The 14,205-nt window shown below is 47.4% G+C and overlaps 1 protein-coding gene across 6 annotated transcripts in view; it reads right to left on the bottom strand.

Moving 5' to 3' along the window:
• The window catches only part of LOC118721757 (Golgi pH regulator), a 37,729-nt gene that overhangs the window by 741 nt on the left and 22,783 nt on the right, over nucleotides 1-14,205 (bottom strand). Inside the window, exons 8-13 of one of the 6 annotated variants that reach the window (XM_036443042.2) lie at nucleotides 8,720-8,829; nucleotides 6,335-6,423; nucleotides 5,369-5,461; nucleotides 3,523-3,618; nucleotides 1,366-1,455; nucleotides 14-79 (exon numbers count right to left, since the gene is read on the bottom strand). In XM_036443042.2, coding sequence (XP_036298935.1) covers nucleotides 14-79; nucleotides 1,366-1,455; nucleotides 3,523-3,618; nucleotides 5,369-5,461; nucleotides 6,335-6,423; nucleotides 8,720-8,829 — 544 coding nt within the window. The remainder of the gene's footprint in view (nucleotides 1-13; nucleotides 80-1,365; nucleotides 1,456-3,522; nucleotides 3,619-5,368; nucleotides 5,462-6,334; nucleotides 6,424-8,719; nucleotides 8,830-14,205) is intronic. The other 5 variants (XM_045582960.1, XM_036443044.2, XM_036443043.2 and 2 more) reach the window with 5 other exon arrangements.

The raw sequence follows: 14,205 nt of genomic DNA, 5'->3' as shown, positions 1-14,205 counted from the left end.
TTTTACAACTTACCATGATCTGCGCTAACAGCAGGACGATGACGTTGGAGGACTTGCTGCTGGAGATGGCGTAGAAGAACTGCCGAGAGAGGGGAGAGGTGAGTGTGCAGCACGCCTGTCCTGTGTCCAGAACACGAGGAGCGTGGCTGCCAGTTAATCAAAGGTGTCACTCCCATGCCTTACTCCTGTGCAGAACTACTGTATGACTAAGGCTATAAAGAAGAGACTTGGAGGGAAAGGCTTTAGTTGGTGGTTTTAAGTATGACATCGAGACACAGAAGCGTTATAGTGGCTAACAAGCTGTTAAGAGGCTGTGGTCACCTGACTTGAACATCACTCGAAACCATTAAAACAGGTTGCCCCAGGCCCTTGTCATTGTTCCTGGGCTCAGAGCTCTCTGCAAAATTGTGCCATACAACCCTCTCTCTTGTCCTTCTTCCAGCTCCTCTCTCCTTTCACTCCAACAGCTGGGTCTGAAGTCTTACCTCTTCCCAGAGGGTTTACCTTCCAGGAAGCCTTCCGCGCTGAGCAGAAAACAGCTGAGCATTCTGCTTCTACCTCCACATCCTCCTCACAGTGCCTCTCACAGCTCTTCTCCCAACCTCAGACCCCGTCTCATTCCTTCCTCCAAGCACCATGTGCCAGGCGCTGTTCTAGATGCTGCTGACATATCAGCCAATAAAACAGTTCGTGGTCTCATTCTATGACCTTTGGTAACTGTAGTTATCTGATTATGTGATGTAAGTCGTCATCATCAATCCAGGTATCAGTTTAACTTCTTAAAAATTCTGTTGTATGGTCCTGACTGGTTTAGCTCAGTGGATAGAGCTTCAACCTGTGGACTGAAGGGTCCCAGGATTGATTCCAGTCAAGGGCATAAACGTTGGTTGCAGGCACATCCCCAGTGGGGGTGTGCAGGAGGCAGCTGATCGATGTTTCTCTCATCAATGTTTCTAACTCTCTATCCCTCTTCCTTCCTCTCTGTAAAAAAAAAATCAATAAAATTAAAAAAAAATTTTGTTGTATGTCTTTTATTATTTATTTTAATATTTTTTATTTTATTTATTTATTTTTTGAGAGAGAGAAAGGGAGAGGGAGAGCACGTGAGCGAGCAAGAGAGAAACATTGGTTGGTTGCCTTCCTCACGCGCCCTTACCAGTGACTAAAGCCTGGCATGTGCCCTCACGGAATCGAACCAGGGACTGTCGGTGCACAGGACACCGCTCCAACCAACTGAACCACGTGGGCCAGGGCTGTTGTCTTTGAAATATCTGTGACTGTTGTTTAAGAAATCTTAAATAGGTAAAATGATCTCACGGGGAACATGGCCTTAGAGTAATTACTTTGATTTGTGATAGAACGTACCTTGGTAAGAGTGATCAGCAGTCCTCTGATGGATGTGACAATGATTATGCCAACCAGAATGAAGGAAATGTGCTGGGACCAGAACTTCACCTGCACCAAAATAGAAAGGATAAATCTGTTAAGTCTCTGTTGAGAGAGCTGTGAAGATTAAAACGATGCATTCTGGCCTGGCTGGTGGTTAGACCACTGACCCATGCACCAAAGGGGCGCAGAGTCAATTCCTGGTCCAGGGCACATCCTGGGTAGCAGGTTCGATCCTCAGCCAAGATAGAGGCATGTGTAGGAGGCAACCAATCCACATGTCTCACACTGATGCCTCTCTCTATCTCTTTCACTCCCCCTTCCCTCCACTCCCTCCCACTCTCTCTCTCTCTCTCTCAAAAAAAAAAAAAAAAAAAAAAAAAAATCAATGGGAAAAATATCCTCTGGTGAGGATTAAAAAAACAAACCAAGAGGATGCCCTGACTGCTATGTGACTGAGAGGGAACGTCTGCAGGCCCTGTGGGAGGAAAAAGAAGTGGGGAAGAGAGCAAGTGGCAAGGAAAACAGCTCCAGGAGGAGGAAGACAGCAGTGGCGTCTTCATTAGCAGACAAATTAAGACGTACGGACAGAAGAAAGTCAAGTGCAGTGAAGTGATGAAAACAACAGGAATAAATCGGAAGAAACACAAGCCTAAGGTTTAGCTTCAATGTGACAGTGAAAAGCACAGACTAAAAGGAAACGAAACGGCAGCTTGATTACTTCTATGACCTGTGAATGTAGTTCTCTGATCACCCAACACGTTAAGGAACTTTTCTTTCTTAATAAGAGGATTAGACATTCTCGGCCATGCTCCGGGAAGCAGTCAGCCTTCATCCGAATCACTGACGCCCTTTCCTTCTCTGCCACTGTTTCCCGGGGGAGGCAGCGAGGCCCCGTGCGTGCTCGGGGAGCTGCTCTCGCTGCCGCCTTCCAGGGGCCCTTCGGAATGGTGCTGTGAGCGCGCAGTGAGTTACCAGTGGAGTGTGGATACACACCAGCAACTGAACGGCCTTGAGAAGACTGAGAAGAGCATTTCTCAAAATTCAGCCCGGTCAGAAATTTAAAAGAGGAGAACACATATGCTATACCAGTGAAGCATACTTCCCAGCATAATTCATGTAATTCTTGAAGGAAAGAGACCACACTCCTTCAAAGGAAGAAGGATACACGATTGGTCTACCAAAATGTGTGTTTGGCCCTGGCTGTGTAGCTCAGTTGGTTAGAACATAATGCCAATGAGCCAAGGTTGCAGGTTCAACCCCTGGTCAGGGCACATACAAGAATCAACCAATGAATGCATAAATAAGAGGACAACAAATCAATGTCCCCCACCCTCTCTAAAATCAACCAATCAATACAATTTTCTAAAAGTGTGCTCTGAGCTGTTCTTAAAGGCTGGAGCTCAAGGTGCTCTGGTTCGTTTTCATATCATCCAGCCACCAGGGGCGTGTCCAGCGGAGCTGGCTGCTGGCAGCGTGCCATCTGGTGAGAATCACAGCACAGCTAAAACGAAAGGCCCTGGGGGACAGGGACATGACACGGTCTTATGATCAGCCAGAATCATTGGCCATCTACACACCGAGAAAATATACTGGTCTACAAATAAAGATGTTACATTTAAATTAGGACAAGAGTGTATTCAATGATGGTGGTATTCTAAAACAGGGAGAAAGATGACAAAAATTTGTGCACAGGTTACAGTTTTCATCTTTAGTGCATAGTCCACATTAATTAATTGATCAAGATAATTTTTATAGTAGAAATCATCTCAGTTCTAGCACATAACACCAATTAGTAGTTAATATTCCACCAGAGGATCAAAGGCGAGCTGTGTGCTTGAAGATCTCACCGAGAGACGTATGTTAGTATTTGGTGGGAGAAACTGGTGAGTTGTAGCTGGCTACAGAGCAGAGGCAGAATTAGAAATACCAGCAACCAGCAACACGACAACAGTAAGTCCCAGCCGTTACTTATGTTTATACCTTTTACCAATCTAGCATATGAACATGTCAAAATACACGCAGGAAGAACAAAAGCAGAGCCAAGTCCCCATGGGAAGGAGTTAGAATCTGAATTATAATTTACAGCAGATAAGAGAAAGGAACAACAAACCAGGATTTGGATACAGCTCTTACGTCAAATTGGATTCCCAGGTAATTCACAGTGATCTCAATGCCTCTTGTGACAGGGTCCGTCTTTCCCACTCGGTCAAAAACGATATTAATGGTCGCCTGCAGAGACACACACTTTCATTAGAGCAGTTCAACAATCACCTATTTCAAAAAGGTGATTCAAAATAATGAATTAGTCACCATAACACATCTCACTGCTGGATGCTCCTAAAAATGAAATTGGACTCAGTCTAAATCAGATGTAAGAATTCTATTTTGGCTGTCCACAACGACAAACCAAAGTCCCTCTCTCTTTTCTGTGCAGAGAACAGGGAACAGGTGACAGCATGTCCTCCTGAACTCCTCAGAGCCAGGAGGCCACCCGGTGGGAGAGGAGGCCACCCGGTGGGAGAGGAGGCCACCCGGTGGGAGAGGAGGCCACCCGGTGGGGAGGAGGCCACCCGGTGGGAGAGGAGGCCACCCGGAGGGGAGGAGGCCACCCGGTGGGAGAGGAGGCCACCCGGTGGGAAGGAGGCCACCCGGTGGGAGAGGAGGCCACCCGGAGGGGAGGAGGCCACCCGGAGGGGAGGAGGCCACCCGGTGGGGAGGAGGCCACCCGGTGGGAGAGGAGGCCACCCGGAGGGGAGGAGGCCACCCGGTGGGGAGGAGGCCACCCGGTGGGGAGGAGGCCACCCGGTGGGAGAGGAGGCCACCCGGTGGAGAGGAGGCCACCCGGTGGGAGAGGAGGCCACCCGGTGGAGAGGAGGCCACCCGGTGGGGAGGAGGCCACCCGGTGGGAGAGGAGGCCACCTGGTGGGGAGGAAGCCACCCGGTGGGAGAGGAGGCCACCCGGTGGGAGAGGAGGCCACCCGGAGGGGAGGAGGCCACCCGGTGGGGAGGAAGCCAGGTCAGGAGCATAAAGGAGCTCCAGGGCCGTTCCCGGTGGTTACTGCCTGAGTGCTCTAACAGCAATCACTACAGATTTAGAGAATTACAGTTAATAAGTCAACAAAGCAGAGCAAATGGAGTTATGAAAAAAGCCAATTAATCCAAAAGAAGGCAGAAAAAAAGGGAAAAGGGAAGAAAACATTGAGACAAATAAAAAACGTGTAGTATTATGGTTGTTTTAAAGCAAACCATATTAAATGTAATTGGTCAAAACCAGGGGTTGGCAAATGCTGCAATTGTAGCATGAGAGAGGCCACAGATGATGTGTAGACAAATAGGCTTGGCTGTGTTCCAACAAAACTTTATTTACAGAAGCAGGTGGTGGCTGGATCTCACCTGTGGGCTACAGATGGCTGATTGCTGGTCTAAACGTACCAATTAAAAGGCAGAGATGGTCAGACTGGATAAAAAACCAAGGCCTAACTATATGGTGCTTATAAGAAATCCACTTTATATGTAAAGTACAAATAGGTTAAAAGGAAAATAATTAAAAAAATATATATTATGCCAACACTAATAAAAATAAAATGCAGCCAAAACTGGTTTGGCTCAGTGGATAGAGCGTCGGCCTGTGGACTGAAGGGTTCCGGGTTCGATTCCGGTCAAGGGCATGTACCTTGGCTGTGGGCACATCCCTAGTAGGGGGTGTGCAAGAGGCAGCTGGTCGATGTTTCTCTCTCATCGACGTTTCTAGCTCTCTAACCCTCTTCCTTCCTCTCTGTAAAAATCAATAAAGTATATTTAAAAATAAAATAAAATAAAATGCAGCCTCCCTTTCTGGGCGACCTGAAAAGGAGAAGGAAGGATCGGCTTCTCTGCTGACTCCACTGGGATTTAGTGCCTCCACCAAACCCACTTTGCTCCTCCTGCCATCACCAGGGAAAAGTACCCGAACTCTGACAGGTGAAGAGAATACACTTACCATGAAGATTTTCCAAACACAGTAAATAGAGAAAAAGTAACCCAGAAAATTAAAATATTTCCCCTTGAAAGTTTTGGAGTATTCTATCCTCTCCTGAGGGAAAACAAACAGAAAACATGTCAGTCTCAGCAAAATGTAAGTTTATATATAACAAAAATGCACTACTTGTTCAGGCTAAACAAAAAACCACACATGGTAACACTAATATTAAAAAAGCAATAGTAGTGGGCACTGGATACTACTTTAAGCCAGAGGGTGAGACAAATATCCTCCAGGCACTATCTTCGAAGCTGCGAGGTTAAATAACTTGCCCAAGGCCACCTAGCTAGTGAGGAGGGGAAGGCAGGCTCAGGCTCAGGTTTATAGATCTGTCCCCAAGGCTTCTGTTCACATGGTCCTCTGGGGCTACTCCGGTAGAGTGACCCTCAAAAAGGATTAAAATAGTTGGAACAACTTTAAGGAAGAGATTTCTGCGAATTTAAATTGTGATGCATTTTAGGTATAAGCAGAAGAGTTACTTCTTGCCCGTAGATCACTCTTGTTCTGCACCATTAAAATGGGGCTGGGCCATGGCCGAAACGTGTCTTACTGCTTCTACCCTACAACTGACTTGTAAGGGAATGAAGAGCAATCAGGAGCTGCCATCCTGATCCCGGGTCGGGGTGGGTGTGGGGTAAAGGGGGCGAGTTGGGGGCTAGGGGGTAAGGTTTGTGTGTCACCTTCCTCGATACTGAAAGCCTCTTCTGACTACCCCCTGCTTCCCATTACTGAGCCTTCCATTAGGGGTTTTGCTAGTGGGAGGAGCAATGTCATGGAGGGTGCTGACTTCTAATGCTCCATGGCTAACAGTGAAGCTGTGGAGTGTCTCTTGCACTGACTGGCCGTAGAGGACACCAAAAGGCATTGAGTCTTGTTCTCACGCTGATCACACTGACAGAAGCACACTTCCCTTCCCTTGCTCTGTACCTTGGTAGCATGTAGATCAGCTGTTTCCAGAAAAAGCTGCCTGCTTAGTTCTTCCAAAGCATCCACTTCCTGCTGAATAAGGTTAAGATCTGGCACAGAATAGGCATCAAGGTTTAAACCACATAGAAGTTTCAAAAGATAGAAAGCACATTTTTTGGTTTCTCCTATAGTGTGGATTCTAGGAACTGCCTAGATTTTCAATTTCCTGTTACATCACTATTACAGAAGTCCCCATTTCTCCCCCGCCCTTGCTCCCCTGCACCCCACCCCTGCTCCACCCAAGGCTTTCACCATACCATTGTCCCTGTCCATGGGCTGTGCACATAGCACACAAATTCTATGGTTATTCTCTCCCCGACTCCCTCCACCCCCTTCCCTCTGAGATCTGTCAGTCTATTCCATGCATCCATGCCTCTGGATCTACACTGAGTGGCCAGATTATTATGATCTCTGAACACATAAGAATCTGGCCACTCAGTGTGTGTGTGTGTGTGTGTATGTGTGTGGCATAGGTGGGGTCCGGCCAGCCTGGCCAGGGGGAGGGGACATGGGTGGTTGGCTGGCCTGCCTGCTGGTCAAACTCCTGGTAGAGGGGACAATTTGCATATTAGCCTTTTATTGTATAGGATATACACTGAGTGACCAGATTATTATGCCTTCAGAGATCATAATAATGTGGCCACTCAGTACATTTTGCTCATCAGTTTATTTTGTTAATTAGATTCCACATAGGAGTGAAATTGTGTGATACTTGTCTTAGCTGACTGGCTTATTTCACTCAGCATAATACTCTCCAGGTCCCTCCATGCTGTCTCAAAGGGTGAGAGCTCATTCATTTTGTACAGCTGCACAGTATCCCATGGTGTATGTACCACCGCTACTTAATCACTCATCTACCGATGGGCACCTGGGCTGCTTCCAGATCTTAGCTATGGTAAATAATGCTTCAGTAAGAGGGGTGCCGACATTCTTCCTGATGGGGGCATTGGGGTTCTTAGGATATAGTCCTAGAATAGGATCACAGGGTCGATGAGCCACATTGGCTGAGTTAATCTTTACTAACTTTTAATACAGCTTAGGATTTAGAGACATGATCTTCTATTATCCTCACAAAAATCGCATGAGCTAGGTGTTATTACCCATTTTGCAGATGAGGAAAGTAAAGCTCAGAGTCAAATAACTTGCTGGAAGCACACAGCTAACAGGCGTGGATGCAAAGCCAGATCCGTCCTACTGCAGGCCTGCTCTTCCCATAACACTGTGCCCCTTTCCAGATCAGCCAGGCCACCCTCCTCTTCTCTCCGGTTAGGAAAACAGGCCCCGAGAAGTTAGAGAATCCTGGTGCTTTTGTTGAGTTGACTGTCACTAAGATAGCTTCATCTTCAACTTTTGCTTCTGTGGAATTTTATGTCATAAGAACAGTAAAAACGCCCTTCTGAAAGAGCACCGACTTTAACCTCCATCTTCCTTCTGCTGAGATTTCCCACGGCCTCACAGGTCAGCCCACAGGGCCTTCCTCAGTAGTGGCCGCTATTGGCACGATGCAGCCAACAAACCATAGAAACTTTTCCATGTGCTTACATTTAGTCATTTATAACAAGAACAGGCCACATCCTCTTCCTCCAGGTGAACAAAAGGCAGTGTGTGCTTCCCCAGGCAGAGAAGCTGGATTATGCTACCTCAGTGCTGGGTCCCCAAAGTGTTGACCTAATAGCCGGAGAGTCACAAGGAGATGTGGCCCCTCAATGTGGGAATTGGTTTAACACTAACCAGCAGGGCCAAGAATAATCCGTTAACCCAACCTCCTTGATCTTTAGACCAAAAAGTCACTGGAGATACAGAGCTGCTTGGAATTCGTTTAGGGAACTGACTGCGTAAGAAATGGGTCCCCCTGGCGTTCCAGACAAACCATCCCCGTGGGGAGCGTGCGTGCTGCCCTCGGTGCTCAGAGCTGGGAAACAGGGCAGTGCAGCCGCAGGGCCAGGAAAGGGAGCCCACAGTCCCGCTCCGTCTCTGCCACAAACCACCGCGTGACACCTGCCTCTGAGTCTGTTTCTCATCTGTAAACCGGAAGACTCACTTGTCAGGACCCTTCAGCCCATGATGTGAGGATCATCTTGGGGATTGGAAAGATGGCTCTGAGCCTGCCAGCTGGACCCTGGGCACAGCCAGCTGCCTTGGGAGAGGCTATGCCAATGCTCCTTTCCTCCTGCCCCGGGCCGGAGCTGAGAGAGGGAACGGAGGGCGCCCTGGGGCCCAGACTTACTGGGAGGAGCCCTCGGCAGTGACGCCTGCAGCGCCCGCTCGCTGTGCTGCGCGCCTGAGAGACTAATGCTGAGGGTCACACGGAACCGGGGAAAGGATCAAGCCGAGGGAGGAGGATACTCTCGCTTCCTGGAGCGGAAGTGGTGATGCTCTTTATCATCCCCCAGAATCCCGACGGCTTGTTATGCACCTCCCCCTTCTGGAACATGGTTCTCCGAGTCATTGCCATCCTGGAATGAAAAACAAACAAATTCCCAAATAACAACTCGGCAAGGAAGCATGAGCCCTCAGTCATTCCCACCCACCTAGTCTCAGGCCTGCCGCTCCTCCTGCTGAGGTGCTCAGGGAAGGAGGCAGCTCGGGGGGTCCCTGCTCCCCACCTTATGGCTGAGGGGAGACTGCGCGCCCCGGGGCGATGTGGCCTGGGCGAGGAGCGTGGAGTGGGGAGTAGGGAATACATGTGAGGACTGATCCGCCACTCAGAAGCTGTGAGCCCTAAGGGTTTTCATTTCCTCCTCTATGGATAGGAAGAAAGACCCAGCAGTCACACAAACCTGGACTCTTCTAAACGCCATCCCTCCCCTCTAACTCCACTGTCCTCCCCTGAGTCCGCTAACAGGAAGCTCACTCCGCCTTCCTCTGGGCCTCGGGTCTGCAGTGGCTGCCTCAGCGGGAGCTGCTCGGCCCACACTGAGGACACCAGGAACGGCTCTGTGCGCCCTCTCTCCACTGCGGCTCCCTCAGTCCAGCACGGTAAGCTGAAGTCACTTTTACATGGGTGAGACAGGCCTTCTTATGTACATACCTGCTCCAGCTTTCCCGACTATACACATGGGGAAACTATTTAAAGTACAGTACCAATGGGGGAGAGGCAGTGCGAGAGCGCGCACAAAGCCACTTCTAGTTTCCTCAGCCCAGTACAACAAACAGAAGAACAGGGTCTTTGGCCGTAGCCAGTGTGGCTCAGTGGATAGAGCTTTGGCCTGCGGACTGTAGGGTCCTGGGTTTGATTTCTGTCAAGGGCATGTTCCACAGGTTGTGGGCTCAATCCCTAGTAGGGGGCATGCAGGAGGCAGCCGATCAAGGATTCTCTTATCATTGATGTTTCTCTCTCTCTCTCTCACTGTCTCTTCCTCTCTGAAACAGAATATATTTAAAAACAACAAAAACAGTTTTTGTGAAGAAAACTGAGATCATGAGTATATAAATGGGTCAAAGCCTACAGGCCTAAAATAAACCAGCATGAATCTAATACAAGTAGCGTAGTAGAACTAAAGAAAAATTTAACTCGGGAAAATTTTTGGGAGACGAGACAGAAGTGCTGAGGGGGAAGTAGGCTGGTATTTATGCAAATGTACCAATGGGACTAAATACCAAATGGTAGTTCTATGGGCGACATTTTTAAGCTATTGGTTAAAACAGCATTAACAGTAAAGAGCATTAGGTGTGCTGGCCACGCTGACTTAGCCATTCCTCTAAAAGGCCCTGCTGGGCTGGAACACAGCTCCAACCGGGTCCTCTGCCTCTCCCCTAACCACACCCCCTCGGCCAGCACTGCTGGGGATGTACCTGATGAGCAAGAAGCGGCTCAGACCTGGGAGATTCTGACTTGACAAGACTCACCCCCCTGCTTCCCCATTTTCACAGCCGGGAAAGCTGGAGCAAGTGTGCACATAGGAAGGTCTCTCGCCCACTCAGAAGCTTGCCCTGCCGGACTGAGGGAGAGGATGGGAGAGGGCGCACAGAGCCACTGCTAGTTTCCTGGGCCCTGGTGCTCACAGCACAGCCCACACCGTGCCTGGCTGCGAGTGGGACTGGCTGACACGCAGGGGCCCCCGCAGGCAGAGGCAGGGCCACTAGAAGTGAGAGCTGGCTGCACCCTGACAAGCCTGGCCTTGTTTTAACAATTCACTTTCATTTTTATCATTTGCCTCTAAACTAACTTTCTTTTTATCAAATACACTGCATATAAAAATATATGTTAATATATTCAAAAAAGAAAAAGGAACACTAACGCCAGAGGTGTGGTAAAAGGAACAAAAACCAATAGGAGGTGCCACAGACGCGGCCGACTTTGACCTTGAACTTTTCTTCCCTGGCACCGCCACCACCACCAGACCATCATCACTATTCTCTCTCTATAACAGGGGCAGGTCCGGAGCAAGAACATATCTATTATTAGCCAGGTGCCTTTCAAACCCACAATCTGGAGAAACACCAGCTCTGGGCTGAGGTGTGGCGGGTGTCTTCAGTGAAGAGGCTGGCTGTTTCCTGTGGGTTAAATGTGCTACCACACTGCTTTCTGGTGGGAAGTCAGCAACTGCTTTTCTTTTCTTAATTTATTATTAAATCCTTACCCGAAGATGTGTTAATTGATTTGAGAGAGAGGGGAAGAGAGAGAGAAACAGGGAGGAGAGAGGGGGAGAGAGAGAGAGAGAGAGAGGGAAGAAGGGAGTTAGGGAGAGAGAAACTGCAATTGGTTGCCTCCTGCATATACCCAACAGGTGATCCAACCTGAAACCTAGTATGTGCCCTGTCTCGGAACCGAACTTGCAACATTTTTGGCGAACAAACAACTAACCCACCCTCACCTGGCCAGGCTATTTTCCTCCCTCTCTCTGTATTTTAACAAAACTTTTAAAGTTTTTTTTTCTTTGCAGAGAGAGAGAGAGAGAGAGGGAGGGAGGGAAGGAGAGAGCCACTGATATGAGAGGGAAACGTCAGCTGGTTGAAGACCCACCCATGCACTCCCACCTGGGGCTGAACAAACAACCTGGGCATGTGCCCTGGCTGGGAACGGGACCGGCGACCTTTCGGGGCATGGATGACGCTCAACCAACTGAGCCACACCAGCCAGGGCATGCTTTCCTTTTTTAATTAAACATTTTATTTTGATAAAATTTTAGGTTCACATGTGGTTGTAAAATAAGAGAGAGAGCCCATGCTTTCCCCAATGGAAACAACTTGCACATTTATAGTACAGTATTACAACCAGGGTGTGACACTGACAGTCAAGGCACAGAAATCTCCATGACGACAAGGATCACGCATGCTGCCCCTGTACAGCACACTCCCTCCCACCTCCAGCCCCTCTAAGCCCCGTCAACCACGACTGTTTTCCATTTCCATTGTCTCACTTCAAAGGTGTATGTAAGTAGAACCACACAGCATGTAACCCTTGTGGACCGGCAAATCCGTGTCTGGGTAAACCCCCTTCTAGTTCTCTTGGGCTGTCTGGGGTTTACTTTGCATATGTATTTTTAATGATGAGGCAGAGATTTGGGCAGAGTTTGTATGTAGATTCTAGATCCTATCCTTCTGCATTTCCCTTGCTTTCAGAAATGTCCTTTTAGATGTCCAGTCACTGTGCTGATTTGAACTCTATTGACCTGTATGCATGAGTGGATGCTGGAGGGTGGGCGGGGCTGAAAAGCACCCCAGGCAAACAAGCCACACACAGGCAGGTACCTGAGACCCTTCTCAAATCTCTGCCTCTCTGGTTATTTTCCAGGCCCTTCACATATTTGTTTTTAATCATTTTTAGTTTTTATGACTTTCTATTGAAGGAATTGCTTGAAATCTTTATATAGTGCCATTCTTGGAAATTTCCTCTATGATGGTGTTTTAAAATTTTATTTACTTTATTTTTATTGGTTTCAGAGAGGAAGGGAGGGGGAGAAAGAGATGGAAATGTCATTGATCAGTTGCCTCTGGTGCGCCCCACACTGGAGTTGAGCCTGCAGCCCGGGCATGTGTCCTGAGCGGGAATGGAACCGTGACCTCCTGGCTCACAGGTGGACACTCAGCCCCTGAGCCGCTCTGGCTGGGCTCCTCTGCTATGTCTGACAGCAGCTGTGGCTGGAGTTGGCATTCCACAGGAGAATATGCATCTTTTCCAGATCGCTACACATTTTCAAGAGAAACCAAAATATCCAGGATAGAGGTTAAGATTTTTCTTTCATAACTTTTACATGGTATAGACTCTAGTTTCTTTTGTATGTCACAAGCTATGTGAAATACCGTGGGTAGAAAGGGGCCCACTGGCATTCTACAAATGAGTATTGCTCAAGACCTCTTAGCAAGCTAATAGGAACGAGATTTAGTTCAAGTTCTTTCATTATGCCACGGTGTAGTTGCACAGCTATATTTTCTATCTCCTACAAAACCCTAATTTCAAAATTGTACTACTACTTTGTGAACAGAGACTATATCATAAGTTACCAAAACAAAAGCTTTAATATCTAAGTCAACAAAAGGACAAAGCAAAATGAATCATTAATTCTCTCAAGCAGAAGAAAGCTCAAAGGCTTGATCACTATATCACTATGGTCACTCTATCTGAACTAGTTTTTTATTTTTACGTAATCCTCAGTTGAGGGTATTTTTTCTATTGACTTAGAGTAGAAGAGAGGAGGGAGGAGGAGAGAGAAGGAGGGGGAGAGAGGGAGGTAGAGAAACAAAAAAACATCAAAGTGAGAGAGACACATCGATTGGTTGCCTCCCATTCATACCCTGATGGGGGCCAGGGATTGAATCTGCACCAGAGATATGTGCCCTTGACTGGGAATCGAACCCATGACCCTTTGATCTGTGGGTCAATGCTCTAACCACTGAGCCCACCAGCCTGGGCTGAACTAGTTTTCGATGAATGTTTCCTAAATAGAGCTCATCTATATTCAGTGTTCCGTGTGAGAAGACAGTATACCTTTCTCCTGTCTCCATTTTCAACCATCAGCTTTTAGTTTCTAACAGATGTTATTTTTCTTGTATGTCACCGCACTATGGACCTCTACTGTTAAATTGGAAGGCAGCATGTGTTTGTGAGAACAGCTCTTCTATATTTTGGTAAATAACAAGGACATTGTATGAACCCCAGGGGCTCTGTATTACCATGCCAGCTGTCAGTCTGCCTGGCGGCTGCCCTGCATACACAGCTGTGGTAACTGTCAGGTTAGGAGGCTGGTTCACCTGAGAGCCACTCAAATTAATAAGACTGATCGCAGGGCCCAAACCACCCCGGATCCTCAGACAAGGTCAGTAGGGGTACATCAGAGCCAATGACCCACCAGAACTAGTCACAAGGCTTACAAGTACACATCCACACTTGACATGGGTAATGACTTTATATTCATCTCGGTATGAATAAAAGAAATATAGTAAAAGGGAGAATGTTCTTAGGAATCAAAATAGTATTGTTTCTATATAAATGTCTTCTAATATTGAATACTGTTGTTTTTATTATGTTTTTAAAATTTGCATTCATACTCATTCATGTAAAATCAATTATATAGAATAAATAAAAACAAAACATTTAAGTAAATAAATGTATCCCTACGTGTATCTGCTTTTAATATCCTAGTAATTGGTTGGTGAATCTGGGCCTCTATCATTCGAATGTCTATTGTTATTTCTTACATTAAGACTTCTTTGACTTGACCTTGGGTCTCACTATAAAAAGGTGTTGAAGGAAGGAACATGAATGAAAAATCACTCATGCAGTTTAAAACCTGTCACCATTGTTACATGGGCAATAATGACTTGAATAAAGACAGTGGACTAACAAGCTTCATGAAGGCAGAGACTGAGTACCCTGCTCACCTCTGTAT

Source organism: Pipistrellus kuhlii, unplaced genomic scaffold (assembly GCF_014108245.1).
Source record: "Pipistrellus kuhlii isolate mPipKuh1 unplaced genomic scaffold, mPipKuh1.p scaffold_m20_p_18, whole genome shotgun sequence".
In the NCBI taxonomy this organism is placed as follows: Eukaryota; Metazoa; Chordata; class Mammalia; order Chiroptera; family Vespertilionidae; genus Pipistrellus; species Pipistrellus kuhlii.
The sequence above is the reverse complement of the archived record's forward strand: the minus strand, read 5'-3'. Positions and strand labels throughout refer to the sequence as shown.